This window comes from Pongo abelii, chromosome 7, assembly GCF_028885655.2.
Source record: "Pongo abelii isolate AG06213 chromosome 7, NHGRI_mPonAbe1-v2.0_pri, whole genome shotgun sequence".
Classification (NCBI taxonomy): Eukaryota; Metazoa; Chordata; class Mammalia; order Primates; family Hominidae; genus Pongo; species Pongo abelii.
This window is the reverse complement of record NC_071992.2, coordinates 23,918,919-23,946,372: the sequence shown is the minus strand read 5'-3', so window position 1 is coordinate 23,946,372 and position 27,454 is coordinate 23,918,919. Positions and strand designations below refer to the sequence as shown.

General features: G+C 59.1%; 3 protein-coding genes across 6 annotated transcripts; all 3 read left to right on the top strand.

Moving 5' to 3' along the window:
• Positions 1-1,524: 1,524 nt before the first annotated feature.
• Positions 1,525-1,629, top strand: HRURF (HR upstream open reading frame). Its single transcript, XM_054561317.1, has one exon. The coding sequence runs from the start codon at positions 1,525-1,527 to the stop codon at positions 1,627-1,629; it is 105 nt and encodes a 34-aa protein (XP_054417292.1).
• A 59-nt stretch (positions 1,630-1,688) lies between these two features.
• HR (HR lysine demethylase and nuclear receptor corepressor) lies at positions 1,689-17,823 on the top strand. 4 transcript variants are annotated; one of them, XM_002818867.6, is made up of 19 exons: positions 1,689-1,805; positions 3,022-3,673; positions 4,400-5,192; positions 6,496-6,646; positions 6,724-6,917; positions 8,421-8,585; positions 9,342-9,431; positions 9,613-9,728; positions 10,530-10,611; positions 11,003-11,166; positions 11,273-11,515; positions 11,724-11,889; positions 12,058-12,127; positions 12,343-12,473; positions 12,941-13,060; positions 13,159-13,274; positions 15,183-15,347; positions 15,793-15,921; positions 16,469-17,823. In XM_002818867.6, the coding sequence occupies exons 2-19, from the start codon at positions 3,062-3,064 to the stop codon at positions 16,529-16,531; spliced, it is 3,570 nt and encodes a 1,189-aa protein (XP_002818913.2). In that variant the 5' UTR covers positions 1,689-1,805; positions 3,022-3,061; the 3' UTR covers positions 16,532-17,823. The 4 variants fall into 4 exon arrangements, with proteins under 4 accessions (XP_002818913.2, XP_063582638.1, XP_009241874.2 ...); XM_063726568.1 differs by having other exon boundaries at positions 8,418-8,585; XM_009243599.4 differs by lacking the exon at positions 15,183-15,347.
• Positions 17,824-22,220: 4,397 nt separating this feature from the next.
• Positions 22,221-26,434, top strand: NUDT18 (nudix hydrolase 18). The gene is given in 4 exon segments (XM_054561096.2): positions 22,221-22,447; positions 22,449-23,066; positions 23,853-24,066; positions 24,304-26,434. Coding segments are annotated over 4 exon segments (1,614 nt in total). The 5' UTR covers positions 22,221-22,261; the 3' UTR covers positions 24,900-26,434.
• Positions 26,435-27,454: the final 1,020 nt, after the last annotated feature.

Here is a 27,454-nt window from a genome sequence, read left to right as displayed (position 1 = left end):
GAGGAAGGCTCCTGGCTCTTCAGGGCTCCCCTCTGCAGGGATGGTGGTGTGACTTGGGACCAAGCTAGAGGCATCCAGAACCCATCGCTTCCAACGGATGGGAAAGAGGGAGTGCAGCTTCTGTCCCAGGCAGGTCGAGGATGGCTTCCGCAGGGAGGCAGGGAAGCCGAGGGTGGGAGGTGGGTGCCTGAGGGGAAGGGAAGCGCCCGTTGGGCGTGTGGGTTTCTGTGTGAGTCTGAATCTGTCTGTGTGTGTTTGAATCTGTCTGTTTGTGTCTGCATTGGAACCACCCCCGCAGCGGAGCCGGGATGCTTCCTCGGGTGGAGGGTGCCCTGCTTTTCCATTTCCTCTCCTCCTCTCTGCACTCTCCCGGGAGCCACTCCCATGGGCGCCTCTCCAGCCCCTGGCCTGGAAGCACCAGGAACCCTGGGGATGGGGCAGACCCTCACAGCCCGGGGTCTGGAGCCGGTGTCGGAGCTCATCTGGGCCCATGACCTCTCCAGACATTTGGCAAAATCAAGGCCCTTAGACCAGGGAGAGAACCGAGCCCAGGCCCTCCAGAGGTCCTAGGCCGCAACCTTTTGTGCCCTTGGGCTCTGGAAGAGGTTTGGGAAGGGTTTGGGGTGGAAGATGGCAAAGAGCAGCTTGGCCAGGTGAGGATGAGGCAGGGCAGACACAGGCCAGTGGGGCGTGCCATGTGCCACAGATGGAGAGGACCAGGAGCCAGTGGCCCGGCAGGCACAGCCCGGCTGGCGTGGGCCAGAGCGCCCATCACTGACCCGTGAGAACTCGACTGCCCCTGCCAGCTCTGGCACTGCCCCCTCCCAGCCGCCCCGCCCTAGCACCCTGGGGGGCACCCCGCCCAACCGTGGCCTGGTCCGGCCCCTCCCGCCCTTTGCTCCAGTTCCCGGGCTTGGCACCTATAGTGGGGGTGCCGCCCGCCTGCCAGGCTCCGGGGCCGGGCCCACGGGAGGGTGGGGCGGCTGGGAAGCTGGCACGCTGCCCCGGGGGAGCCTCTCTCGGCAGGCGCCCGGGTGCCGCGGGGGGGAGGGGGAACAAAGGGCTCATTCTCCCCGTGCGCAGCCGGTGGCATCGCCGGGGCGTTGGCGGAAGCCCCCGGGGCCCGGGAGGGGGCAGGCCCAGGCGCGGCCGCCGAATCACGGGCTCCTGTTTCCCGCAGGGTGCTGGAGGAGGAAACCGGCGGAGCAGCTTCCCCACTCTCAGTTGCGCGTCTGGCGATGGCGATCAGAGGTCCTGCTGCGCTCTCCGCCGCGCTCTACCTCCATTAGCCGCGCTGCGCGGTTCTGCGCCCTCGCCGGTGCCTCTCTCCTGGGTCCCAGGATCGGCCCCCCGCATCCAGGCACGACCCCCTCCCCCGGCCTCTCGGCCTTTCCCCCAGCTCGGCCATCTCCGACCCGGGGCGCGTGTTCCCCCCGGCCCGGCGCCTTCTCTCCCTCCGGGGGCACCCGCTCCCTAGCCCCGGCCCGGCCCTCCCCGCGGCGCAGCACGGAGTCTCGGCGTCCCATGGCGCAACCCACGGCCTCGGCCCAGAAGCTGGTGCGGCCGATCCGCGCCGTGTGCCGCATCCTGCAGATCCCGGAGTCCGACCCCTCCAACCTGCGGCCCTAGAGCGCCCCCGCCGCCCGGGGGGAAGGAGAGCGCGAGCGCGCTGAGCAGACAGAGCGGGAGAACGCGTCCTCGCCCGCCGGCCGGGAGGCCCCGGAGCTGGCCCATGGGGAGCAGGCGCCGGGTGCCGGCCACGACGACCGCCACCGCCCGCGCCGCGACCGGCCGGTGAAGCCCAGGTAAGCGCCAGGAGCGCGCAGTCTGGGGACACTCGTGACGGGGGATTTCTGAGCCGAGCCTGCGTGCCCGTACGGAGTGAGTTCCCCGTGCCCCTCTGGGCTGGGCCACCCATTCTGACACCTGAAAGTTAGGATGCCCGACGCGGCCAGACCACGGCGGAGCGGTGGCTCCAGAAAACTTGGGCGCCCTCTGCCACTGCGCCCTCACCTCCCGCCTGGGGCTTCGTCGCTCTGGCCCAGGGGACCGCTCCAAGAGAGCGCTGCCGCTCTAGTGCCACCTGTCATCCTGGTCCCTTGCACGCACGTTCAATTTTCCCTCCCTTGCCTCTCTCTGGGGCCCAGCCCGCTTTCCCCGCCTCCTTCCCTCTCCCCTCCCCGCCAGGCTGAAGTTTCCAGCGGCGGTGGCGGCTGCCCTGGCACTGCGGGCTGGGCTAGGGCAGCTTGACCCATCCAGCTGAGGCTTCTTAATCCCCCTCCCTTGTGCCGGCGCGCTCTTCCCCCTGGGGGCCAGGGCAGGGTTCCTAGCCCCCTGCAGTTGTCCTGGGACTCTGCTTGAGAAGCAGAGAAACTGCGCGGCTCTGGGAAGAGGCTGACTCAGGGCCGCCCAGGTGTAGAGAGAGACACAGCCAGCGGCCCTGGCTGGCAGCCTTCCCCAGCGACTCCTGCCTGCCAGGCCTGCACTTCCCACGGCTACAAGACTGGCTGGGGCTGTAGGCTAGGGTTGGGCTAGCAGCACCCCCAAAACCACGGATTGCAGGATGGGAAGAATCCTCTGAGCCGACCCAAGCCTCAAGGGCACACTGAGGCCCGGAGGAGTGACATGATTTGCCCAAGGCCATACAGCATAGGACAGAGTCAGGCTCAGGATCCAGCCTTTTTTTTCGTTCAGTGCCTTCCACTTTCTGTCCTCCCTCATGGGTCGTGAGCAGATTCCTAGCTCGGTGAGGCCAGGACATGCCCTACTAGCAATGGCAGCCTCCGCTGAGGGGCACTGGCCGAGGTGGAATTTAGGGAAGGGGTGACATCCCCACACTGGAGGAGCAAGATGCATCTGGCTGCATGTGGAGAGGCAGCATGGTGCCCAGTTGTGGGCTGGCACTTGCCTTACTGGTTTGAGCTGCCTCAGTGCTGCCAGGGCGGTGCCCACTCTGTGCCAGGCTGTAAGGTGCTTGGGGCATGTGCCCCAGAAGCTCATGCTTTGATGGTTATGCTCCAGGGACCCCCCTCTGGGAGAGCCCCATGAGGGCAGGAGAGTGATGGAGAGTACGCCCAGCTTCCTGAAGGGCACCCCGACCTGGGAGAAGACGGCCCCAGAGAACGGCATCGTGAGACAGGAGCCGGGCAGCCCGCCTCGAGATGGACTGCACCGTGGGCCGCGGTGCCTGGGAGAGCCTGCTCCCTTTTGGAGGGGCGTCCTGAGCACCCCAGACTCCTGGCTTCCCCCTGGCTTCCCCCAGGGCCCCAAGGACACGCTCCCACTTGTGGAGGGCGAGGGCCCCCAGAATGGGGAGAGGAAGGTCAACTGGCTGGGCAGCAAAGAGGGACTGCGCTGGAAGGAGGCCATGCTTACCCATCCACTGGCATTCTGCGGGCCAGCGTGCCCACCTCGCTGTGGCCCCCTGATGCCTGAGCATAGTGGTGGCCATCTCAAGAGTGACCCTGTGGCCTTCCGGCCCTGGCACTGCCCTTTCCTTCTGGAGACCAAGATCCTGGAGCGAGCTCCCTTCTGGGTGCCCACCTGCTTGCCACCCTACCTAGTGTCTGGCCTGCCCCCAGAGCGTCCATGTGACTGGCCCCTGACCCCGCACCCCTGGGTATACTCCGGGGGCCATCCCAAAGTGCCCTCTGCCTTCGGCTTAGGCAGCAAGGTGAGTGCAGGGGCAGAGAGGGTACCTGTGACTCTGGCCTTGCAAAGTAGCTCGGTGGTCCCCAAGCTGCCCTTCCACTGTGATGAAAAGAGAAGGCAGCACCGAGGTAGAGGGGTCTATCAGCTTGGAGCTGTTCCAGGCCCCACAGTCAACCCTAAGCAAGCCCTACCCTGAGCAGCTCCATCTCTCTAGGCCTCCCCTGCCCTCAGGTCATTGCACCACTGACTCACCCATTGTCTGCCTAGGATAAGTTCCTGGGAACTGTGGCCTTGGAATGTGTGGCTTGTCCTGGGAGGAGATGGGCAGGCAGACAAGGGCCCTCTATCTGAGAGTGGGATGTGCAGGGGACCCCATGGCCCATGTCTAGGGCACCTCCTCCGTAGATGGCTCCCACTCCCAGGGATGAGATGTTAAAACACTTAAAACTCAGTATGGCACAGGACGCCAAATGGCCCAAACAGACCCCAGATGCCCTTTGGCTGTGCCAGGCAGTCACCCTTTAGTTCTTAGACTTCCTTGTGGGGAAGTCTGAGAAATCCTGGGGGAGGAGGTGGGGGTTGCCAGGACAGTGTCGGAGACACTCCAGAGACCTAGGGCAGTGCTGTTTATTAATCAGAATGAGGGCTTCAGTATTCTCCCCTTCCTTCTTGCTTGTCAGTTCTGCCCATCCATTTAGGCACGCGGAGCCCAAGTCAGCCGAAGCGTAACACTTTCTCCCCTCTTTAGGGTTTTTACTATAAGGATCCGAGTATTCCCAGGTTGGCAAAGGAGCCCTTGGCAGCTGCGGAACCTGGGTTGTTGGGCTTAAACCTTGGTGGGCACCTGCAGAGAGCCGGGGAGGCTGAACGCCCTTCACTGCACCAGAGGGATGGAGAGATGGGAGCTGGCCGGCAGCAGAATCCTTGCCCACTCTTTCTGGGGCAGCCAGACACTGTGCCCCGGACCCCCTGGCCCGCTTGTCCCCCAGGCCTAGTTCATACTCTTGGCAACGTCTGGGCTGGGCCAGGCGATGGGAACCTTGGGTACCAGCTGGGGCCACCAGCAACACCAAGGTGCCCCTCTCCCGAGCCGCCTGTCACCCAGCGGGGCTGCTGTTCATCCTACCCACCTACTAAAGGTGGGGGTCTTGGCCCTTGTGGGAAGTGCCAGGAGGGCCTGGAGGGGGGTGCCAGTGGAGCCAGCGAACCCAGTGAGGAAGTGAACAAGGCCTCTGGCCCCAGGGCCTGCACCCCCAGCCACCACACCAAGCTGAAGAAGACATGGCTCACACGGCACTCGGAGCAGTTTGAATGTCCACGCGGCTGCCCTGAGGTGGAGGAGAGGCCGGTTGCTCGGCTCCGGGCCCTCAAAAGGGCAGGCAGCCCCGAGGTCCAGGGAGCAGTGGGCAGTCCAGCCCCCAAGCGGCCACCGGACCCTTTCCCAGGCACTGCAGAACAGGGGGCTGGGGGTTGGCAGGAGGTGCGGGACACATCGATAGGGAACAAGGAGGCAGACTCGGGACAGCATGATGAGCAGAAAGGTAAGGGGGCCGGGAGGGGCTGCAGGCCCTGCGTGGGAGGGGGCAGCCAGGGCTGGGGCTTCGCATGGGGTGGGGTCTGTAGGCTTTATGAGTGGACCACAACCAGTGGTCAGGCTCCCACCTGGATCGCGAGGGCTCTCTGGGAGTTCCTCAGCATCTCCAGGACAGAGCCTTCCAGCAAGTATCTTCTATCTCTGTCTCCTCCCAAGCCCTGGTGTGTTGGTGGCAGTATAAGGACATGGTTCAGAGCATGGCTCTGGAGCCACAGCGCCTCATCCCTGACTTTGCCGATTGGTAGCTGTGTGACCTCGGATGAGTTGCTTCACCTCTCTGGGCCTCAGTTACTTCATCTATAAAATGGGGAAGAAGACAGCACCGACCTCAGGAAGACTGCTGCAAAAGTTAAATGCTAGAATAATTCATAGCAAGGGCTTGGAAGAATTCCTGGCACCCAGCGAACACTCAGTAAATGTTCACTGCGATGACTGCGTGTGCCACAAATCCCTGTTTGGGGATTGCTTGTCCTGAAGGATCCCTTGTCCTGCCCCAGGAATGGCTGCTCTCTTGGCCAGATGGAGCTGGAGACTCAGTTTGGACTCTGCCAGTGCTTGGGCTCTGGGCGCTGCCTAGAGTCATTTGCTACACTGTGCCCTCCATGGAGGACCCTGGCACTGCCGGCCCCAGCCTCAGTTCTTTGGGATCACTTCAGTTTTTCAGCTTCCTGGACGGCTGGGTGTGGATCAGGACTCTCCGTGGCCTTGCCCAAATGCCCCTGCACTTGGCATGGGCCTGTCTGTGCCCTCTGCCCAGGCCTCTGCCCTGGCTGGGAATTTGTTGGCCCCTTCGCCTTCTTGGGTTACTGCACCTGTGGCCTGTGTTGAAACTCTCCGGCCTTCTCACCTTCCGGCGCCGTCCGTCCACGTTGGGGTTGTCTCCTCATGTCACGCAGCCAGTGGTATCACTAAGCCCTCAGTGGAGCTATCCAAAGTCTACACTGGCTGGATCCTGCACTTGTATCAGGACGATTGCCCCAGCTGCCCAAAGCCTTGGGCTCAACACACCAGACAACCTCTTCCCTCGGCTGCCGGTCCATGTCAGGGCATCCTCAGACTCCCTGCTCAGCCTGGCGTGCGAGCCTTCCAGCTCCCTGGTCCACTCTTGCTGGTTCTGAATTAGGCTTCAGAGACCTGGGGCGAGAAACTGGGCTGGCTCTGAGTGTAGATGGGGTGGGCGCTAAGGTGGGGAATGGGGTTCTCAGCAGCCCAGGAAACTCAGATTCCTGACCTCTGCATTGTCCCCTCAGGACCCCTAGATGGCCAGGCCAGTCTCCAGGACCCAGGACTTCAGGACATACCATGCCTGGCTCTCCCTGCAAAACTGGCTCAATGCCAAAGTTGTGCCCAGGCAGCTGGAGAGGGAGGAGGGCACGCCTGCCACTCTCAGCAAGTGCGGAGGTGAGCCATTGCCCCTGGACGCCTCCAGTGCCCTCCTGCCAGGGCTCCTTCCTCACCTCCCCCTGCCGTCTCTCCAGATCGTCTCTGGGAGGGGAGCCGCAGCAGGAGGAAGACACAGCTGCCAACTCCAGCTCTGAGGAAGGCCCAGGGTCTGGCCCTGACAGCCGGCTCAGCACAGGCCTCGCCAAGCACCTGCTCAGTGGTTTGGGGGACCGACTGTGCCGCCTGCTGCGGAGGGAGCGGGAGGCCCTGGCTTGGGCCCAGCGGGAAGGTGAACAGGACCTCCTGGGTCTACGTGGGGTCTCTGTGTGGGGAGCCCCAGGTGTCCCTCCCCTGACCCCACCCACACTGCCGGCTCCTAGACCTAAGGCAACCTCAGAAGAGCTCCTGGCCTGGGTGGGGACATCAGGAAGGTGTCAAACTGGGTACAGCCCAGTTCTCTGGGAGTTTTTGGGCTTGTTGGGAAAACAAGAATGAGTGCCAAGTATCTGCAAGGCACTGGGAGGTGGGGGAACTCCAGAGGGCTTGGGGGTCAGGCGAAGCTCCTGGGCCTAGAGGACTGACAGGACCTGGGCTAAGGTCCCCTCTGACTGCAGGCGCTCCCTTCGGTCTCCCTTCTGCAGCAGAGAGAGTTCCTCATAAGCATACAGCCCTGGGCTGCCGGTCAGTCTTTGGGTGGAGACCCCCCGGGGCTCCCTCTTGCCCCAGCCAGGCCAGGCCCCTTGGTGCATCTTCAGCCGGCTCCCTGTCGGCTCCTGCCACTCCCAGCCTGGGTTCCCAGCACACACGCCACCCATCCTTCCCTTCCCGGCTCCCTGGAGCTTGTCATCCCCTCAGGCCTTGGCACTGGCTGTCCCTGTGTCTGGAATGCCCTGCTCCTCCCTTTCTACCTGGTGAATGAAAACTTACTCATCCTCTGGGTCCCACTTGGGAAGCTCTCCCGCATTCCCATCCTCACCCTTCCCTGGCATTTTCCGTCTCCAGCACCTGCCTCGTGGTGCCACAGTCATCGCTGTATTTATGGGTCCATCTCCCTACCTGGAATGTGTGCACTGCGAGGCAGGGTCAAGTCCTAACCACCTCTGAGGCCCCTGCACCCAAAGGCAAGGCGTTCGTTGAATTGTACTCAGCGACACCTTTTCCACCTACCAACAATGGCTTAGACTGATACTTGGTTCTTAGAAAACCCCACTCCTGGCTGGGCGCAGTGGCCCACGCCTGTAATCCCAGCACTTTGGGAGGCTGAGGTGGGAGGATCACTTGAGCCCAGGAGATGGAGGCTGCAGTGAGCTGTAATCACACCACTGTACTCCAGCCTAGATGACAGAGTGAGACCCTATCTCAAAACAATGACAACAAAGTCTCCTGGAGGAAATGGCACCTGAGCATGGTTACCATTTCTGGTAGTACGTAGGGCTTGGAGGGAAGGAGGTGGAGGAAAGAATGTGCTAGAAGTGGTGTGCATTAGTAATTCAGGGCCAGTGAGGAAGTCCCTGGGGCAGGGCTGGGTATGGGGCAGGAATGGTGAAGCTGAGGCCTCCACTGTCCCTGGAAGCCTTTGCTGGAGAGGATGGTTTCTACAGGGAGGCTCTTGACAGGGCTGTGGAGTAAGCAGGGGGTAGCTGTCGAGGGGCCTGTCTCCCTTCCCTGGGGGGCCCGTCCATGGAAGCTGCTCCTTGCTTCTCCTGCCCCTCCCTGGATCCTTCCCACGTGAAGCCTTCCATTGGGGCCTGTTGCCTTCACCCTCAGACCCTGTTCTCTCCGTGGTCAGCAGGCCAAGGGCCAGCCGTGACAGAGGACAGCCCAGGCATTCCACGCTGCTGCAGCCGTTGCCACCATGGACTCTTCAACACCCACTGGCGATGTCCCCGCTGCAGCCACCGGCTGTGCGTGGCCTGTGGTCGTGTGGCAGGCACTGGGCGGGCCAGGGACAAAGCAGGTAGGAGAGGGGCTGGGGGATGGAGCCCTCAGGGGGACTGCTGCAAGCCTGTGGTCATTCGTTGGCTGCCTCTCCCCAAAAAGCCCCCTACCCACTGCGCAGCCCCAGCCTCAGCCACCATGGCTCAATGCCCTTAGAGCAGACTTCCCCTCTCTGCAGATCAGAGGACCATGCCTGCGTCCTTGACCACCCTTAAACAAAGGCGAGTGTGCCCACTCGGTATCTCCCACTCTGTTCAGCTGGCACCTTTTAAAACCTGCTGTAACACTGTGAAGTGGGTGTTACTGCTTTTGTTTTCCAGATGAGAAAAACTCAGAGGATAAGTGACTCGTCCAAGGTCACACAGTTAGTAACGCGTTGCAGCCAGGACTTAGACTCAGGTCTTCTGATTTCGTCCTGTTCTTTTCATGGTTCTCAGCTTTCTTTCCCTTGGCTCAAGTTGGCCACAGGAGAGCTTGAAATTTCCCTGTGTTCCAGTAGGCATGACCAAAAAGAGCTCCAGGGTCAGATACGTTTCAGAACATTGTCTTCCACATGGTTAGCCTAAGGGCCTGCAAAGCATCTCAGCACGTTAAAGGCTGTGCATTCTACAAGCAAAGAGTGCTGTGTCTCTATCTGACCCAGGTTTCCCAGAAAACACGAGTTTTGTGGACTGTTGAGTCCCCTGATTTAGATATCATGTCCTGACCTTCTCTGACCTTAACCTGTGATTACCTTGATTTCTGGACCTGCAGCTTTTCTCTTCCCGCCCCACAGGCTTTCAGGAGCAGTCCACGGAGGAGTGCACGCAGGAGGCCGGGCATGCTGCCTGTTCCCTGACGCTGACCCAGTTTGTCTCCAGCCAGGGTGAGCCATCTTGGAGGGGTGGGGCGTGCAGAGGTTGGGTCCTGAGGGAGACCAGCTTCCCGTCTGATTGTCCCTCCCCCCAGTGCCATGCCCTTCTGCTTGGCAAGGCCAAGCTGCCCGGGACTGCCTGTTGGTCTACACTCACCACCAACCTCCCTCTCCTGCCCACCCCCGCCCCCAGCTTTGGCAGAGCTGAGCACTGCAATGCACCAGGTCTGGGTCAAGTTTGATATCCGGGGGCACTGCCCCTGCCAAGCTGATGCCCGGGTGTGGGCCCCCGGGGATGCAGGCCAGCAGGTAAGACCCAGGGCATGTCGCCGGTTGGGTATCATGCCTGCAAATGACTGACCTTTGCAGGGGTTTGGCCCCCCCTTTTTTTTTTGGTGGGGATGAAGAGAGAGAAGCCTGTGGGATCAGGCTAATTCCCACCTTGGGGATCAGGAGCCATGCATGATCTCCAGCGCTGGCCCCTCCCACCCCCAGGCCCTGGAGGTCCTCACCCCCTGCCTTCCTGGAGCATATCCGCCTTACTCTGTGCATATTCTTGTTCAGCGCTTGCCACATCACGCTAGAGGTGCTTGTTGGTATGGCCAGGTCCCCAGGCCATGGGTTCCTTCAGGTGGAGTGTTGGCCCGCCTTCCCAGTATCCCGGCACCTAACACCTAGTAGGCGCTCAATGTGCATTTTGCAAAGTTTTTATGAAGTTCATGTTCTTATTATAAAAGTCATCCATTCAAAATAAATAGTTCATTGAATGCATTTTGGGTGCCAGACACTGTGTTATATACCATTGGGAAAATTTGGAAAATACAGACAAGTATAAGGAAGAAAATGATGATGACCTTAATGCTACCATTAGTTTTGACGTATTTATTTCCAGCCATTTGTCTATTTTAGTAGACTATAGACCCTACCATAGGTAGAAGTCCATGAGCGACTTTTTTCCACCTAATTTTGTATCCTATAGCATTTTGCTCCTATAAACACGATTTTAGGACTGACAAGAGTCCATTGTTCATTCTTGTGGGTTCTGTTGAATTGTGTCTGCCATTTTAAAATCTCTGGTTGGATTGGGGGGGTGGTGGATGGGTTTAACAGAAGGAATCGACACAGAAAATGCCCTCAACTCCACAACCTTCCTGCAATGGCGACACCCATAGGACCAAGAGCATCAAAGAGGGTGAGCGGCTCCTCTTGCCCCTCGGCCTGTGCAGGAGGGAGGCTGGGCCAGAGTTTGAGGCAGGAGGAGACAGCCACAGAAGTCTCCAGGGACTTTAGCAACCACCCCCCCCCCGCCCCCATTAATCTCCACCACTTCCCTCAGGACACATCTCCGAACACCTTCTTTGGCCAGACCCCCCCTCTGAACCCCTCTTTTTAGAGGCTCTGGAGCTGCCTGCAGGAAAGGCAGTAGAGTGGGGAGACCCAGAGCAGAGCTGAGGTGGCGGATGCTGGCTGGGGAGAGAGTGGGCTCAGCCAGGAAGAGAGGGAAGAGCAGCATGGGCAAGAGGGCCTCGAGGGGAAGAGGAGGGACCAAACGCGAAGCCCCCCACCATCTTCCTCCCCAACAGAGACCCCCGATTCCACTGAGACCCCAGCAGAGGACCGTGCTGGCCGAGGGCCCCTGCCTTGTTCTTCTCTCTGCGAACTGCTGGCTTCTACCGCGGTCAAACTCTGCTTGGGCCATGAGCGAATACACATGGCCTTCGCCCCCGTCACTCCGGCCCTGCCCAGTGTGAGTGAGGGCACGGAGGGAGGGCTAGCAGCCAGGGGACCAGAGGCTGGGCCTGCTCTCCCTGCGGGGCCCAGTGGGTCCTGAGCCCCTGTGCCCCTCCCTGCAGGACGACCGCATCACCAACATCCTGGACAGCATTATCGCACAGGTGGTGGAACGGAAGATCCAGGAGAAAGCCCTGGGGCCGGGGCTTCGAGCTGGCCCAGGTCTGCGCAAGGGCCTGGGCCTGCCCCTCTCTCCAGTGCGGCCCCGGCTGCCTCCCCCAGGGGCTTTGCTGTGGCTGCAGGAGCCCCGGCCTCGGCCTCGGCGTGGCTTCCACCTCTTCCAGGAGCACTGGAGGCAGGGCCAGGTGAGGCACTCCTCCTCTCCCCTCCCAGCCCTGGCCACCCCACCTGCCCCTCGGGGCCTTGGTCCCTAGGCCCAGACAGACCCAGTGGCTCAGAGGGAGCAGGAGGGCTGTCCCCGAGCTGTTCTACTGTCCTTACAACACGCCCTTGCCTGGCCACGGCGGGCACCCTGGCCATTCTCCTCATGGCCTCCTTCCTTTCCCACCACAGCCTGTGTTGGTGTCAGGGATCCAAAGGACATTGCAGGGCAACCTGTGGGGGACAGAAGCTCTCGGGGCACTTGGAGGCCAGGTGCAGGCGCTGAGCCCCCTCGGACCTCCCCAGCCCACCAGCCTGGGCAGCACAACATTCTGGGAGGGCTTCTCCTGGCCCGAGCGTAAGTGTCCCCGACACAGGGGAGAGGGAGCTGGGAGCCCAAGCCCTAGGGATCGGGTGGCAGAGGAGTCCCAGGGTGACCCTGAGGGGCTGGAAGCAGGTGTTGCTGCCGCCGGGGCAGGGGCTTCAGGACCGAGGAGGCCAATGGCCGTTCTGTCTCCTCCTGTAGTTCGCCCAAAGTCAGACGAGGGCTCTGTCCTCCTGCTGCACCGAGCTTTGGGGGATAAGGACACCAGCAGGTGTGTATGTCACCAAGGGCCAGCCCTAACTCCCCACCCACCGCAGGCCCTGCCTGGTTCAGCCCTCCCCTCCTCCTCTGCCCCCCCGCCCCCACCCCGTGGTCCCTGGTGCTCTCATGTTTGCCCTCTGGGAGTTACCCCGGCAGTGGGGGGGCTTTGATGGGGTCTCTGGTGCCCAGGTTGGGCCTGCTGGGCATGACCCCCTCCCCTGACAGAGTGGAGAACCTAGCTGCCAGCCTGCCACTCCCGGAGTACTGTGCCCTCCATGGAAAACTCAACCTGGCTTCCTACCTCCCACCGGACCTTGCCCTGCATCCACTGGAGCCCCAGCTCTGGGCAGCCTATGGTGAGTGTCCCTCCACTCCTGCCCAGTCTCTAATCCCATGCCTGTCATCTCGGGGCACACAAGCCTCTGTGCCAAGGCCCTGGGGCCTGAAGCGCTTCTCTGATTCCATTTCTTTCTTTCTTTCTTTTTTTTTTTTTTTTGTTGAGACGGAGTTTCGCTCTTGTTGCCCAGGCTGGAGTGCAATGGCATGCTCTCGGCTCACCGCAACCTCCGCCTCCCAGGTTCAAGCAATTCTCCTGCCTCAGCTTCTCGAGTAGCTGGGATTACAGGCATGCACCACCACGCCTGGCTAATTTTTTGTATTTTTAGTAGAGACGGGGTTTCTCCATGTTGAGGCTGGTCTCAAACTCCTGACCTCAGGTGATCCGCCTGCCTCGGCCTCCCAAAGTGCTGGGATTACAGGCGTGAGCCACCACGCCTGGCTCTCTGATTCCATTTCTGACTGTTCTTTCTCTATTGCCATGCAGGTGTGAGCCCGCACCGGGGACACCTGGGGACCAAGAACCTCTGTGTGGAGGTGGCCGACCTGGTCAGCATCCTGGTGCATGCCGACGCACCACTGCCTGCCTGGCACCGGGCACAGAAAGGTAGGTTCTCGGCCAGAGGCAGGAGCGGGGACAAGCTACAGAGGTGAGTGTCTGTCGCCACCAGCCCTGGGCCTGCCTGAGCGCTCTTTCCTCCTCAGACTTCCTTTCAGGCCTGGACGGGGAGGGGCTCTGGTCTCCGGGCAGCCAGGTCAGCACTGTGTGGCACGTGTTCCGGGCACAGGACGCCCAGCGCATCCGCCGCTTTCTCCAGATGGTGAGGAGGCAGCCGGGAGCCCTCCCCTTCCCCCCCGCCCAGCCCTAGAAGCTCGTCCAGTCCCACCCCGTGTGCGGTCCCGTGTGCTCGCTCCCCGCCTCACACCCTCAGGTGAGCTGCACAGACCCAACTCGCACAGACAGGTGCAGAGAAGGCAGAGGGGACCCGGAGTTCTGCCGTGGGGCTCAGAGAAGGGGCAGGGGCTGCGGCGGGAGAGCCTGGACCCGATGATGAAATGAAAGCACCAGCTGCCCGAGGCTGGAAGTGGTGCTAGGGCCGTAGGCACAATTATCTGTTACCCGTCTCAACCCCCCGCCCCATGAGGCAGGCACTGCTCCTTTCCCATTGGTAGATGAGAACACCGAGGCTCAGTGGCAGGGCTGGGATCTGAGCTTCTGTCTGTCATGGCCCCAGGTCACTACTCTATGCTCTTCCTGGAGGCAGGCAGCCTCCTGTCCCTTCTGAGACTCCGTCTGGCTGCCCCCCTTTTGGTATTTGCATCTTGTTAGGGGAGACTGCCTGGAGGAGATGCTCCCGGAGGGGCTAGCAAGGAAGGGGGCTGAGGGAAGTGGAGGGAGAGACGGGTCAGGTGAGGAACCAGGGAAGGGGAAGGTGATGGGGTGGGCTGGAGGCAAGAAGCTTGAGGCGCAGGGGAGGAGAGTATTCCATGGGTAAGGCGAGGGCAGCCCCGTGGTTCCCAAGTCCAGCCGAGCCCTCATTATCCTGGGGAAAAGACTTCCACCTAGTGTCACCCCTCGCCAAGGCACACACACGGAGACGTGCAGAGGCCAGCATGGTGTGCACCCCTCCTGCCCACAGGCACACACATGTGTAGATGCACACACAGATGCTGGGACACGCAGAGGGGAGCAGACAAGCACACCTCCACACACAGATGGCCTCTTCCGGGCTGGGTGTGGCTGGCCGTGGGCAGTCACCACGGCCCAACCCAGTGACTCATGGGGCAGGGCTGAGGGGCACAGTCTCCCTGGGTGGCCTGGGAAACACTGCTCAGCTCCAGGATGGACCTGAATCTCCAAGGGCAAAGGAATCTTGGCACCCAGCTGGGACTCCCGTAGGGTCCAATCTGCTTCACCAGCCTTCCTTTCCCCCACGGCCCCATCTTGCAGCCCTAAGCCCAGGGGCAATGGCTGAGGTCCTTGCCAAAGGGGGTGGACTGGGCTGGTGGTGGGTTGGAGCACGATGCTGGCGTCCCCTTTGCACATGTTCCCTGGGCACCTCCGGCCTCCGCGAGTCCCTGCCTGCCCAGAGAGCTCCCTGCTCTGGTTGGGCTTGTGAGGTCCCCGTAGCTGTGGCTGCTGCAGAGGCCTCGGCCTGGCCGGAAAGCCTGTTCACCCGTTGGCACTCAGAGCCTCGCAGTGGTCCTTCCCTTTTCTGTGTCCGGAATCTTAGGGAGACCCTGATGAACACTTTGAGTTGTCTCCCCAGGGACATACAGCTCTCTCCTCATCCACCACTTAGCACACAATTCTGGCCATTCCAAAGACTTCAGATGAAGAAGTCCTGGTAGACAGTTTATGAACTGGGATCATGCAGGACGTCTCTCTCAGATTTACAGAAAGGGGTACCATTGAGAGAGGGAGCAGAGGGGCCGAGGTCACAGAGGCTGTTAAAGGCCTCCAGCCCTAGAAAAGCAGGGATTCAGTCTGCCCAACTGTAGGGCCTTGAATCCCTTCCTTCTAAGCTCCTTCCAGCCAAATGTGTGTTCTGCCAACCTGAGCTGCCCCAGCCCCAAACAAACTCAGCCATGCCCTCCCTGCCTGCCCTTCAAGACTTGACCCTTCGGCTCTTTTCTCCACCCCTGGCCTCTGGAAAGTCCATGCCCCATCCTCCTGCAGCCCTGCCCTTCCCTCCCCATCTCGCTCATTCCCCCTTCTCTTCTTTGAGGTGTGCCCGGCTGGGGCAGGCGCCCTGGAGCCTGGTGCCCCAGGCAGCTGCTACCTGGACGCAGGGCTGCGGCGGCGCCTGCGGGAGGAGTGGGGCGTGAGCTGCTGGACCCTGCTCCAGGCCCCCGGAGAGGCCGTGCTGGTGCCTGCAGGGGCTCCCCACCAGGTGCTTCCCGGTGGGCAGGGGCTCTGCGGGGAGATCAGGATGGCAGGAGCGACCCGATCAAGGCCACAGGCATCCAACATCCTCTCAATAACCAAGAGCCAGGCAGGGCAGGGAGCCGCACGCTGCTGTGGGGAAGAGAAAACGGGGGAGCCAAGAGGCCTTGAAGTCACTGAGCCCAACTGGGACTGGTGCCAGAGTCCACTCCTGGTCTCCTGGGCATGCTGATGTCAGGGGGCTCGCAGGGAGACTTTGGGGTCTCTCTGGCAGTTCTGAGGCCCGGTTTTGGCCACAGCCTTTGAGGTGTCCAGAGAACATCCAGGAATCTGCTCTCTCAGAGCCAGGGGTCAGGGGTGGGTGTCACTAGAGGAAGCGAACCTCAGGGACCAGGGGGACACGGAGAGGATGTGTGATCTTGAGCCTCACTGTCCGTGTCCCCCCGACACAGGTGCAGGGCCTGGTGAGCACAGTCAGCGTCACTCAGCACTTCCTCTCCCCTGAGACCTCTGCCCTCTCCGCTCAGCTCTGCTACCAGGGACCCAGCCTTCCCCCTGACTGCCGCCTGCTTTATGCCCAGGTGAGTGGGATGTGGGCCTGGGATGTGGGCCAGCAGGCTGGGTGTGCTGCCCAAGCCTCCCAACTCCCTGTGCCACAGCTGCAGTGGACATAGCAGATCCCACCCTGTGCCAAGCAGGCAGCCACCCTGTGCAGGGGCAGCGTATTCCTTTTGTTTATTTTGTTTTTTGAGATGGAGTCTTGCTCTGTCACCCAGGCTAGAGTGCAGTGGCACTATCTCAGCTCCCTGCAACCTCCGCCTCCTGGGTTCAAGTGATTCTCCTGCCTCAGCCTCCCAAGTAGCTGGGACTACAGGCACCCACCACCACGCCTGGCTAATTTTTTTTTGGATTTTTAGTAGAGGTGGGGTTTCACCATGTTGGCCAGACTGGTCTTGAACTCCTGACCTCAAATGATCCACCCACCTTGGCCTCCCAAAGTGCTGGGATTACAGGTGTGAGCCACCGCACCTGGCCAGAGTATTCCTTTTAAGTAGGGTGGGGGACAGCGGGGGGTGGGGGTGCCCAGGAATGTAGCTGAAAATGCTTTGTCCTCTCTCTTTTTCCTAGATGGACTGGGCTGTGTTCCAAGCAGTGAAGGTGGCCGTGGGGACATTACAGGAGGCCAAATAGAGGGATGCTAGGTGTCTGGGGTCGGGGTGGGGACAGGTAGACCAGGTACTCAGCCCAGGCACTCAGCCCAGGCACAACTTTAGCAGGGGATGATGCTAGGTGACTTGGGGATTTCTGGTCAACCCCACAAGCACCACTCTGGGCACAAGCAGGGCACTCTGTTCCCCTCCCCCTTAAGCCAACAACCACAGTGCCACCAAGCTCACACCTGTCCTTCTCAGGCTGGCACCTCCCCCACCCTGTGCCCCTCTCCATGGTACCAGGCCCGCACTGGGGGCAATTGACTTCCTCCAATCCCCACTCCTCCGCGACCCAGGGGACAAACAGCCCTTCCTTGGGGAAACTTGGGAGTCATTCTGGCTTAAACAACACCTCCTCCTGCTGCTCACTCCCGCTGAGCCCACTCTACTGCCCCAGCTCCGTTTCTACCACCGCATCCTCACTGGGCTCACTGCAGGCATGCTGAACAAGGGGCCCCCGACCTTCTGCCCTCCTGCCAAAAGATCTGGGGAGTGTGAGGAGAGGGTGGCATCAGGAGCTGCTCAGGCTTGGCGGAGGGAGCGGCATGGGCGATGTCACTCAGCCCCTTCCTGGTCCGCGCGCTTCCCTCCTTCATGATTTCCATTAAAGTCTGTTGTTTTGTGACTGCTGCCAGTGTGGTTGGCCCTGCCCCTGCAGGCCACATGGTCCAGGGAGGGAGGGGGACATGGAAACCTGCCTTAGAGTAGAGACAAATGGAGTAGGGCAGCCCGGAGCTAGGGCCCGAGGGACAGGACACCACTGCCTGCTCTTCCTCTGGGGCCTGGGTCCTTGCCTCCCACTGAGGAGACTTTGGGTGGGGTGGGGGGCTGTCCCCTGAAGATGCTCCTGAGTGCAACAGCAGGCAAGGCAGAGTCCTGGGGCACAGCCATGAGGTGACCTCCCTGTGCAGAGACTCCCGAGCCCTACTCCACCCAGCAAGCTCCAGTCCGCCCTATCTCTCCCGTCTACCTTGACGTGGAGATCCAGGAGTATAGCCCAGAAGAGCCCTTGCCCCGCCTGTCTGCCCTTGGTGGCCATGGCCAACGCCAGGCCCAGCCACCCTGGGACTGAGCCTGACTGCTTCAGACAGCGGACCCCTCCTTGTCCCGGCTCCACGCCCACAGCCTCCTGGTGGCGCTCTGCCCTCTCCCGCTTCCTTTGTGTATCTCAGCCCCACAAAGAAAAACACTCCCACTCTTGTCATACCTAATTGTTCCTGCTGTGGTTTGGGGAATTTTTTTATTAAATAAAGTTTTTTATTATAAGTGTAATATACTTTCAGAACATTTAGAAAACAAGAAAGTCACCTTCGAGCCCATCATTACACACCTCCAACTACTATGAGTATTTTGGCGTATTCCCTCCCAGTGCTTTCTCCAAGGATTTGCTGTGCACATGGCTGGATTGCTGTGTTTTGTCCTCGGTTTCTTTCTTTCAACACCATATCATAATCATTTTCTGTGTTGCTACCTAATCTTCATTTTAAATGACTGCTTATATTCCATTAAGTGGCTTTGCCATGATTTACAAAACCATCCTTTATTTAAAAAAAAAATGTAGGGCTTCCTTCATTGTTTGGAGAACTCAGTTATTTTCGTTTTTTTAATGGGATAAAGAGGAGAAAAGAAAAGAAAAAACTGAGAACTCTACAGTTTACTTTGCTATTGTTTTCATTTAATTTATCTCATCTGGCCAGGCCACGTGGTTCACGCCTGTAATCCTAGCACTTTGGGAGGCAGAGGCGGGTGGATTGCTTGAGGTCAGGAGTTCAAGACCAGCCTGGCCAACATGGTTAAACCCTGTCTCTACTAAAATACCAAAAAAAAAAAAAATATATATATATATATATATATATATAAGCCAGGCATGGTGGCAGGCGCCTGTAATCCCAGCTACAAGGGAGGCTGAGGCAGAAGAATCGCTTGAACCTGGGAGGTGGAGATTGCAGTGAGCCGAGATCATGCCACTGCACTCCAGCCTGGGAGACAGAGCAAGACTCTGCCTCCAAAATAATAATAATAATAATTTATCTCATTTAATCCCTTTCAATAAAACGATCTCAGTTAATCGGTTATCACGATTTTGAGACAGATAGGATTTATTTCCATTTTACAGAAGAAGAAACAGGCAAGCTACAATTACGTAAATTACCCAAGGTTGCATAGCAATTTTAGTGGCAGAACTGGGATTTGAACCAAGTTTTCTGAGTCAAGCCACCTTGTGTACATTATAGTCTTAACTCTTAGTGGAATTTAACAGGCTTGCCCTCCTCTCTGTCCTTCTTCTTCCAATGTACGTGCTTTATAGCTGATCGTGTTCCAAGTGGCCCTGAATGACCCATTCCTACCCACGTTTCATCTTTTGTTTGAGACAGGGTCTCACTCTGTCACCCAGGCTGGAATGCAGTGATGCAATCCCAGCTCACTGCAACCTCTGCCTCCTGGACTCATGCCATCCTCCCACCTCAGCCTCCTGAGTAGCTGGGACTACAGGTGCGTGCCACCATGCCTAATTTTGGTAGTTTTTGTAGAGACAGGGTCTTGCCACACTGTCCAGGCTGGTCTCGAACTCCTGGGCTCAAGCAATCTGCCCACCTTGGCCTCCCAAAGTTCTGGGATTACAAGCGTGATCCACCATGCCTCACTTCATCTTCTGTAGCCATGTCCTGATGTCACCTCAGAACCCCAAATCCGGGGTATTTCCTGTGGGAAGATGGTTCTCTGAATTTTACCCATTAGGGGTGGGAATAGTGCATCACTGAGCCTCTGTCTTCCCCACAAGACCTTATCTCCTCTTAACCCCCTCTGGCCTTCCAGGTGGGTCACAATGCCCTTGAGGACATATTTGGTCTCTTTGTAAACAGAAGCGAATCAATGTTCATTTGTTCCAGCACTATTCCTGAGAATGCAGCCAGGCCAGGTAGGGACTGACTCTGAGACTCGTCTTGGGGCACTCGGTGGCATGGTTCCTCATAGACCCTTGGGCCTCTGCTGCTCACAGGGTCTACCAGCTGTGCTCTGCCTGCAGCCCCTCTGTCGCTCAGAAATCCCAGACATACAACCAGCCAAGCTGGAAGTGAGCGCAGGGTTGCATACCCAATGACTTCTTTCCTTTTTCTCTGATAAAATTCTTAGACTTTTTTTTTTTTCCCTTTTTACCCAGGAGCATAGATTCGAGTTGCCCTGAATATACATGCTCAGGCTTTTTATTTTGAAATAATTTTAGATTTACAGCTGAGTCACAAAGATAGCACAGGAAGTTCCCAATTATCCTTCACCCAGCCTCCCCTGTTGTGAACATCTTACATAACCATGGTGGCTTGATCAAAACTACGAAATTAATATTGATACCACACTACTAACGAAGCAACAGGCCTCACTGGGATTTCACCAATTTTTTCATGAATGCCCTTTTTCTGTTCCAGGATCCAACCATGCCTGCATTTGACAGATGGCCTGGAGGGTAGATGTGGCGTCTCCAGGGTCCCTCAGAGAGCTAGCCTGTGGCCAGCCCTCCCTCTCCTGCTGTAGCTTGGGTTCCTGCCCTCCTCACCTTCCTACCTTGTCAAGACACAGGCCTTGTTGCTCTGTCCATGGCTCTAGCATCACAGATGCCCTGATACAACCTTGCCCTGCCTGTCCCTGTCCCCGTCCCCATCCCCATGGCTGCCTACCCAGGCCTTCCTGCTCATGTGCTCCCCCCACTCCACCCCTCCGCACATGCGCACATATGCCCTGAAACGGCTGGCTCCGGCTTGGCTCCCATGGGTGCTGGGAGCATTTAGCTGCTCCCATTCACCATGCTGTGCCGCCCGGCACACTGGACAGGGTTCTTCCCTCTCTGTGACTGGAGGACACACAGCTGACTTGATGGGGACACTGGTGGTTCCTATCTAGCCTCCCGTCCTCCCTCAGCTGCCTCCCTTGTCTCAAGGCCTCTCCAGCCTCTGTCTGACTGCTGTTCTCTCCCAAGGCCTTGGGAACTCCTGCCTCTTTGTTGTCTCAGCGCTCCCTTCACAGTTTACAAGGGGATTTGGGGAGGGCTTTCCCCCCCAGGATAATGGGAGGCGTGGAGCCATGGTTTGCTGCGGTCTTTGCTCTCTGGGCAGTGAGGCCTTCTGTTGTTTACCTTAGGCTGCCTCTGAAGCTCCCAGATCCCTGCCTAGACATGATCTCACCCTCTCAAATCATCCCTGCGAGGCAGACAGGAGTCTGGGTCCAACCTGCCCCCACTTCACAGGTGGGAAAACTGAGGGATTCACACATGTGCGTGCCGCAAGACACATACACACACACACACAGAGCAAATATGTTGACAAGTTGCTCTGCAGTCCTGGGGTCCTGTGCCTGCAGTTATCTGGAAGGTGACAGGTCCAGGATAGGGCCTGGCCCAGCGGTGTTCAGCAAATGCCTCAAAATTCATGGGTCTTCTAGTGACATCCCACAGCCTAACACAGGGCCCTGCCTCCAGGGAGCCTGTGGTCAGTATCAGCAGGTGAGAGGAGCCTAAAGAGACGCATCCTGCGTTGCTGAAGTTCCTGAGTCCAGTTCTAAGGCAGCTCTACAGGCACATTTCGCCAGGCGTGGTGGCTCATGCCTGCAACCACAGCGCTTTGGGAGGCCAAGGCGGGAGGATCACTGAGGCCAGGAGTTCAAGACCAGCCTGGGCAATATAGCAAGACCCTCGTTTCTACAAAGAATTAAAAATTAAAAATTTAGCCAGGCCTGGTGGTGCACACCTGCAGTCCCAGCTACTCAGGAGTCTGAGGCAGGAGGATGGCTCAAACCCAAGAGATCAAGGCTGCAGTAGGAGCTGTGATCACGCCACTGCACCTCCAATCTGAGCAACAGAGTGAAACCCTGTCTCTAGGGGATAACAAAAGTCACATTTCATGAGGGCAGGCCTTGCGTGTGGTAGCAAGAGCTATGGTGGAGAGGGACTATCCCTGAGGGTTGGTGGGCTGCCTGGGGACGGTGCCCAGTGCTGGACAATCCACACAGCTCCTCTCCGATTGTTGTGGCTTCCCAACACCACTGTAAAAGAAGAATTGCTATGACCCTACTCTACAAATAAGAAAATTGAGGCCCACAGCTCACCCAGGAGCACAGAGCAAGCCAGCCAGCAGTGGCTAGCCATCTGGTTGCAGGTCCTGAGCTTTGTCCACACCACCAAGCCACTGTCTCCCCAGCAGGGAGGCGCACAAAACTATCAGAGGCAGAGGAAAGGGGTGGCCTCTGCCAGGTGAGGAGCCAGACGGCCTGCTTCGCAGATCCCTTCCAGCTGGCTTTGCCTTCCAGTGCTGAGGGGCGGGTGAAGGAGGAAAGGCCAAGCTGGGAGAGGAGCAGGCGCTTGCCACAACCACCGCCACCCTGCTCTCCACGCGCCAGGTCCTGCACGCTGGGTGGGAGGGTGACGACAAGGATGGAGGAGCAAGGCCCCACCCCCGCCCTCCCAGGGCGCATCATCTGCAGCAGAGAGGGCCTTGAGCTGCGTGGGAAATGCGGTGGGCAGAGGGACACTGATGAGGGTGGGCTGGCTGACGGCAGCCTTCTCTCAGCCCCGGACCCCTCCCGCCATCCCCAGCCCTGCCCCCTCCCTCCTCCCAGCGCCTGTCACTCTTCCTGCCCAAACCAAGCATTTAGCACTTAGCCTCGAACCCTCAGCTGACTCCTCATCTAGGACTCCGTCCATCTCTCCAACTACTGCAGAATGTTCTTCAAGGCAGGGGTTTATGTCCCCCACCCCACGGGCCATGTGACATTTATAACTCTTTGGTGGAGTGAGAAGAAAGGTATTTGGGATATGATCAACTCCGGCAATGCCATTGTGTGTTTACGGCAACAGCGGGACAGTGGGTCCAAGGGGCGGCCCCGGGCCTCCGTGACGTCACCGGGCTTGTCGCGTCACCGTCGCCTACGCCGGCGGCGCAACGCGCCCTGCAGGAAAGATGACGTCACCATCGGAGCTCCGGCAGACCAGTGCGCGCTTGGGGAGTTGGCGAGCGGGGGGCGGCGGGGAGACGTCCGGAGCGCGCGGGACTGACAGGCGGCAGAAGCCGGGCGGGGTCCGCTGGGCTGCGGGCCGGTGCCCACCCAGTTCCCGGGCGGCCCCCGGCGGCCCCGCCTCCTCGGTGACTGCCGCGGGCCGGCCAATCCGGGCAGGCCGCGGCGCCGCGCAGCCTATCAGCGGCCAGAGCTCGCGTGCGCTTCCGCGTTCGCGTGCGCTTCCGCGTTCTCGTGAGCGCCCGGCCCGCTGCAGCAGGGACTGGGAGAGGGAGCCGCAGCGCACGCTAGCCCGCGGCTCGGCTCAGTGGGTCTGCGAGGATCCGGGCCGCCGCCCCCCGGGGGACCCGATGGCCTCGGAGGGCCTGGCGGGGGCGCTGGCTTCCGTGCTGGCTGGCCAGGGGTCGAGCGTGCAGAGCTGCGACTCGGCGCCGGCCGGGGAGCCGCCGGCGCCAGTGCGGCTGCGGAAGAACGTGTGCTACGTGGTGCTGGCCGTGTTCCTCAGCGAGCAGGTGAGCGGCCGCCCCCGGGCCCGCCGGGCCTCGGGAGCGCGCAGCCAGCCCAGGTGGGGACAGAAGACCCAACGGCCACAGCCAGTGCTGCCGTGTGCGTGGCGCTTCCCAGTTTTGCAAAGCACTCCCACTCCCACTCGCATCTGTGTCCTGCGTTCGTCCCGATATGCAGAAGAGGAAACTGAGGCCCGGGGCCTGTTTGTCTCATCCCACTAGGCCTCATTCCTTCCCTTCCCCAGAGTCTAGCGGAGTGCCCAGGGCCCCTCAGATAGCATGGCTCAACCCGGGCTTACCCTCAGGCCTTTGGTGCTGATCCCTGTAGTGGGCGATGTAATGACAACTAGAAGGGGCCAGGACCATAGGGCGGGGTTGTACAGAGCGGAGGTGGGGGGTCGTGTTTCAAGCCAGACCCCAGTGTGAGGACCCAACACAGTTTGTAAACCACGCCGTTGGAGGCGAGATACACAGTGACAGGTACAGACGCAAATCAATGCAAGACAGACACATGGTGATCCTAACTCTGGGGCCTCATCTCCAGCCCCTGAAGCGGCTTCCAGGAATCTCAGCCCTTCCTGAAATGGAAGTCTTCCTAAATCCAGAGAGAGACGAATTGCAGAGAGGAGAGGGCTGCAGCCCCCAGCGACACGAGGGCAGGTCTCCTGGAGCGCTAGCCGGGTTGAGGGTGTCCACCCAGAGGGGAGTCTTGGGCGACTGTGTTTGAGATGCCCCCTGGTCCTGGGGCGAGGGAAGGCTGTGGCAGGAAGTGAGGATCCTCTCTCCTCTCAGGATGAGGTGCTACTGATCCAGGAGGCCAAGAGGGAGTGCCGGGGGTCGTGGTACCTGCCTGCGGGGAGAATGGAGCCGGGGGAGACCATCGTGGAGGCGCTGCAGCGGGAGGTGAAGGAGGAGGCGGGGCTGCACTGTGAGCCCGAGACACTGCTGTCGGTGGAGGAGCGGGGCCCCTCCTGGGTCCGCTTCGTGTTCCTCGCTCGCCCCACAGGTATGGCCCACCTGGAGGCAGTGTGAACAGGGCCAGTTGACACCTTTCCCCCAGCTCCTCGGTGAGGTGAGCCCCTCCACAGCCAGTCCTGTTATGGCTGGCACAGCCTGGCATGGGCAGGTTCCAGCCTTTGGGCTGGGGGCCTCTCTCCTGGGTCAGGGATGTCTGTTGACTTTGCCAGACCTGCATTTCTCTCCACACAGACCCTCCCTGCCCCATCCCCCACATCTCCCCCAGGTGGAATTCTCAAGACTTCCAAGGAGGCCGATGTGGAGTCCCTGCAGGCTGCCTGGTACCCACGGACCTCCCTGCCCACTCCGCTGCGAGCCCATGACATCCTGCACCTGGTTGAGCTAGCCGCCCAGTATCGCCAGCAAGCCAGGCACCCTCTCATTCTGCCCCAAGAGCTACCCTGTGATCTGGTCTGCCAGCGGCTCGTGGCCACCTTTACCAGCGCCCAGACAGTGTGGGTGTTGGTGGGCACAGTGGGGATGCCTCACTTGCCTGTCACTGCCTGTGGCCTCGACCCTATGGAGCAGAGGGGTGGCATGAAGATGGCCGTCCTGCGGCTGCTGCAGGAGTGTCTGACCCTGCACCACTTGGTGGTGGAGATCAAGGGGTTGCTTGGACTGCAGCACCTAGGGCGAGATCACAGTGATGGCATCTGTCTGAATGTGCTGGTGACCGTGGCTTTTCGGAGCCCAGGGATCCAGGATGAACCCCCAAAAGTTCGGGGTGAGAACTTCTCTTGGTGGAAGGTGATGGAGGAAGACCTGCAAAGCCAGCTCCTCCAGCGGCTTCAGGGATCCTCTGTTGTCCCAGTGAACAGATAGAGAGGTGGAGGAGGTGACAGGGAGCTAGGCAGCCGTGCTCCCTCCAGTGCGGACTTGTCTCCCTCTGAGGGAGGCAAGAGGCTGGCGATCAGGGATCTTGTTGCATTGGGAGCAGGGGCGGCTCTCCTGGTCCCCAGGAGAGATGCTTTGAGGAGCATTCCTCTAGATTGCACAAGGGACAGTGCCTTTAACCAAGCAAGGAGTCCAAAGCTCAGGACCTGACTACCCTGAGGGCATGCTGACACCTCTCCCCAGGGGGATGGGGAGCTTTCTGCACCCCCAGTGGCATCTCCTCATCACGTTCTGTGCCCTCCTTGGGAAAGGCCTGCATCCTGATCCTTCCAGGCCCTTCGAGCATGGAGGGGCACTGGGGAAGGTCCCCCGAGGGAGGAGCATGTTGCTGAGTAAAGAGGTGTTACTCACCTTGCCTCCCTGCCTAAACGTCTCTGTGGGGAGAAAGTGATGGGGACTGCTGTCCAGGAGCTGCTGCTCCCCTCGTGTTACCCACAGGCACCCATGCCTTTCCCAGTGCACTGACAGTGCAGGCCAGTCCGCTGTCCAGCATGGCCCCTGGGGCTCCCTCCAGCTGGCCTGCTGGCCCGGGATGTGACTCTGAGGGGACCCATCCCTAATGAAACACAGCTCTGAGCCCTCCAAGGGTTGAGCAGTGGGCAGCCCCAGAGGAACTTCACGTGGGACAGGAGCTGCAGGTGCTGCCTCTGCTCTCTCCTTGAGCCTCCCTGGCGTGGACCCCTCCCCCTGGCTCTCCTGCCTCTGCCTTTTCACAATTTCAGCCCACGCCAGACCAAACCTTTTCATTTCTCCTCAGCCTGGCTGAATCATGGTAGGAATTTTTTTTTTTTTGATAAGTGGCCGGGCACAGTGGCTCACGCCTGTAATCCCAACACTTTGGTAGGCTGACACAGGTGGATCACTTGAGGTTAGGGAGTTCGAGACCAGCCTGGCCAACATGGCAAAACCCCACCTCTACTAAAAATACAAAAAACTAGCCGGGCATGTTGGCAGATGCCTGTAATCCCAGATACTTAGGAGGCTGAGGCAAGAGAATCGCTTGAACCCTGGAGGCAGAGGTTGCAGTGAGCCGAGCTCCAGCCTGGGTGATAGACTTCGTCTCAAAAAAAGAAGAACTTTGGCCAGGCACGGTGGCTCACACCTTTAATCCCAGTGCTTTGGGAGGCTGAGGCAGGAGGATCGCTTGAAGGCAAGAGTTTGAAGCCAGCCTGGGCAACATAGTGAGACCCTGTGTCTACAGGGAAAAAAAAAAAAAAAAGGCCAGGCAAGGTGGTGCACACCTGTAAATCCCAACTACTCAGGAGGCTGAGGCAGGAGGATGGCTTGAGCCCGGGAGGTTGAGGCTGCAGTGAGCCATGCTCAGGCCACTGCACTCCAGTCTGGGTGAGAGAGCAAGACCCTCTCTCAAAAGAAAAAAGAAAAGAAAGAGAAAAAAAAGAACTTTACTGAAATTTAAGCAAAAATCAAAGGAAATGAACAAATAAAACATATCAAGTGTTCTACAGTAGAGATTTCTGATTCTGAGCAAGGAAACACTTGCACAGGCTCCCCTTCTCCTGAGGGCCAAGATAACCTCCAAGGCCCCTTTCCCAGCCCCCTCCCTGCCTCTCTTGGCTGCCCTCCTCTTTCTGGCCCCTGGGGGGTGGTAGGAATCCTTGTACCCTCTGAGGACAAATACCTCACAAATGATGGAACCAAACCCTTTTGTTTCAGTTCACTTCTCTCAGTGTCTAAGGGACCCACTGGCTCATATCCAGTCAGCCGGGCAATGACGTTTGGCTATTTGCCCCCATTATTTAGCCAGTAGTTTTCAACCCTGGGCACACATTAGGGTCACCTGGGTTTTTTGTGTTTTTTTTTTTTTTTCCCCTCAGACAGGGTCTTGCTCTGTCACCCAGGCTGGAGTGGAGTGGTGTGATCTTGGCTCAATGCAGCCTTGACCTCCCAGGCTCAAGTGACAAGTAATTCTCTCCTGCCTCAGCCTCCCAAGTAGCTGGAACCACAGGCGCATTTTTAAGCTTTTAGTAGAGATGGGGTTCTCGCTATGTTGCCAAGGCTGGTCTTGAACTTCTGTCCTCAAGTGATCCTCCTGCCTCAGCCTCCCAAGGTACTAGATTATAGGCATGAGCCACCATGCACAACCACCTGAAGAGCTTTAACTCTGCGCCCACCCCCAGCAACAATAATTTAACTGGTAATGGGGCACTGGGCATTGGGATTTTAAAAAGCCACCCAGTGATCAACACGAGCTGAGAGCCAACATCTGGCTCCTTTTCCTCCATGTTCTCAGCCTGCCCTCCCGCAGTCTCTTGGGGACCCCCTCAGAGGATCCCCAGCCCTCCACAGACATCTGAGGACAAAGGGTTTATTTATTTATGTGTTAACTTTTCTTTTTCCCTGAGAACACACCTGTGAATTTTTTTTTTTTTTTTTTTTTTTTTTTTTTTTAGAGACAGGGTCTTACTCTATTGCCCAGGCTGGAGTGCAGTGGTGCAATCAGCTCACTGCAGCCTTGAACTTAA

Bases quoted from the DNA above. Each gene is read 5' to 3' on its own strand.
- HRURF (XM_054561317.1), top strand. From the start codon at position 1,525: ATGGCGCAACCCACGGCCTCGGCCCAGAAGCTGGTGCGGCCGATCCGC.
- HR (XM_063726568.1), top strand. From the start codon at position 3,062: ATGGAGAGTACGCCCAGCTTCCTGAAGGGCACCCCGACCTGGGAGAAG. The intron at 6,918-8,417 runs GTGAACAGGACC...CTCCGTGGTCAG, and splicing joins GGCTTGGGCCCAGCGGGAAG to CAGGCCAAGGGCCAGCCGTG. The intron at 15,922-16,468 runs GTGAGTGGGATG...TCTTTTTCCTAG, and splicing joins GCCGCCTGCTTTATGCCCAG to ATGGACTGGGCTGTGTTCCA.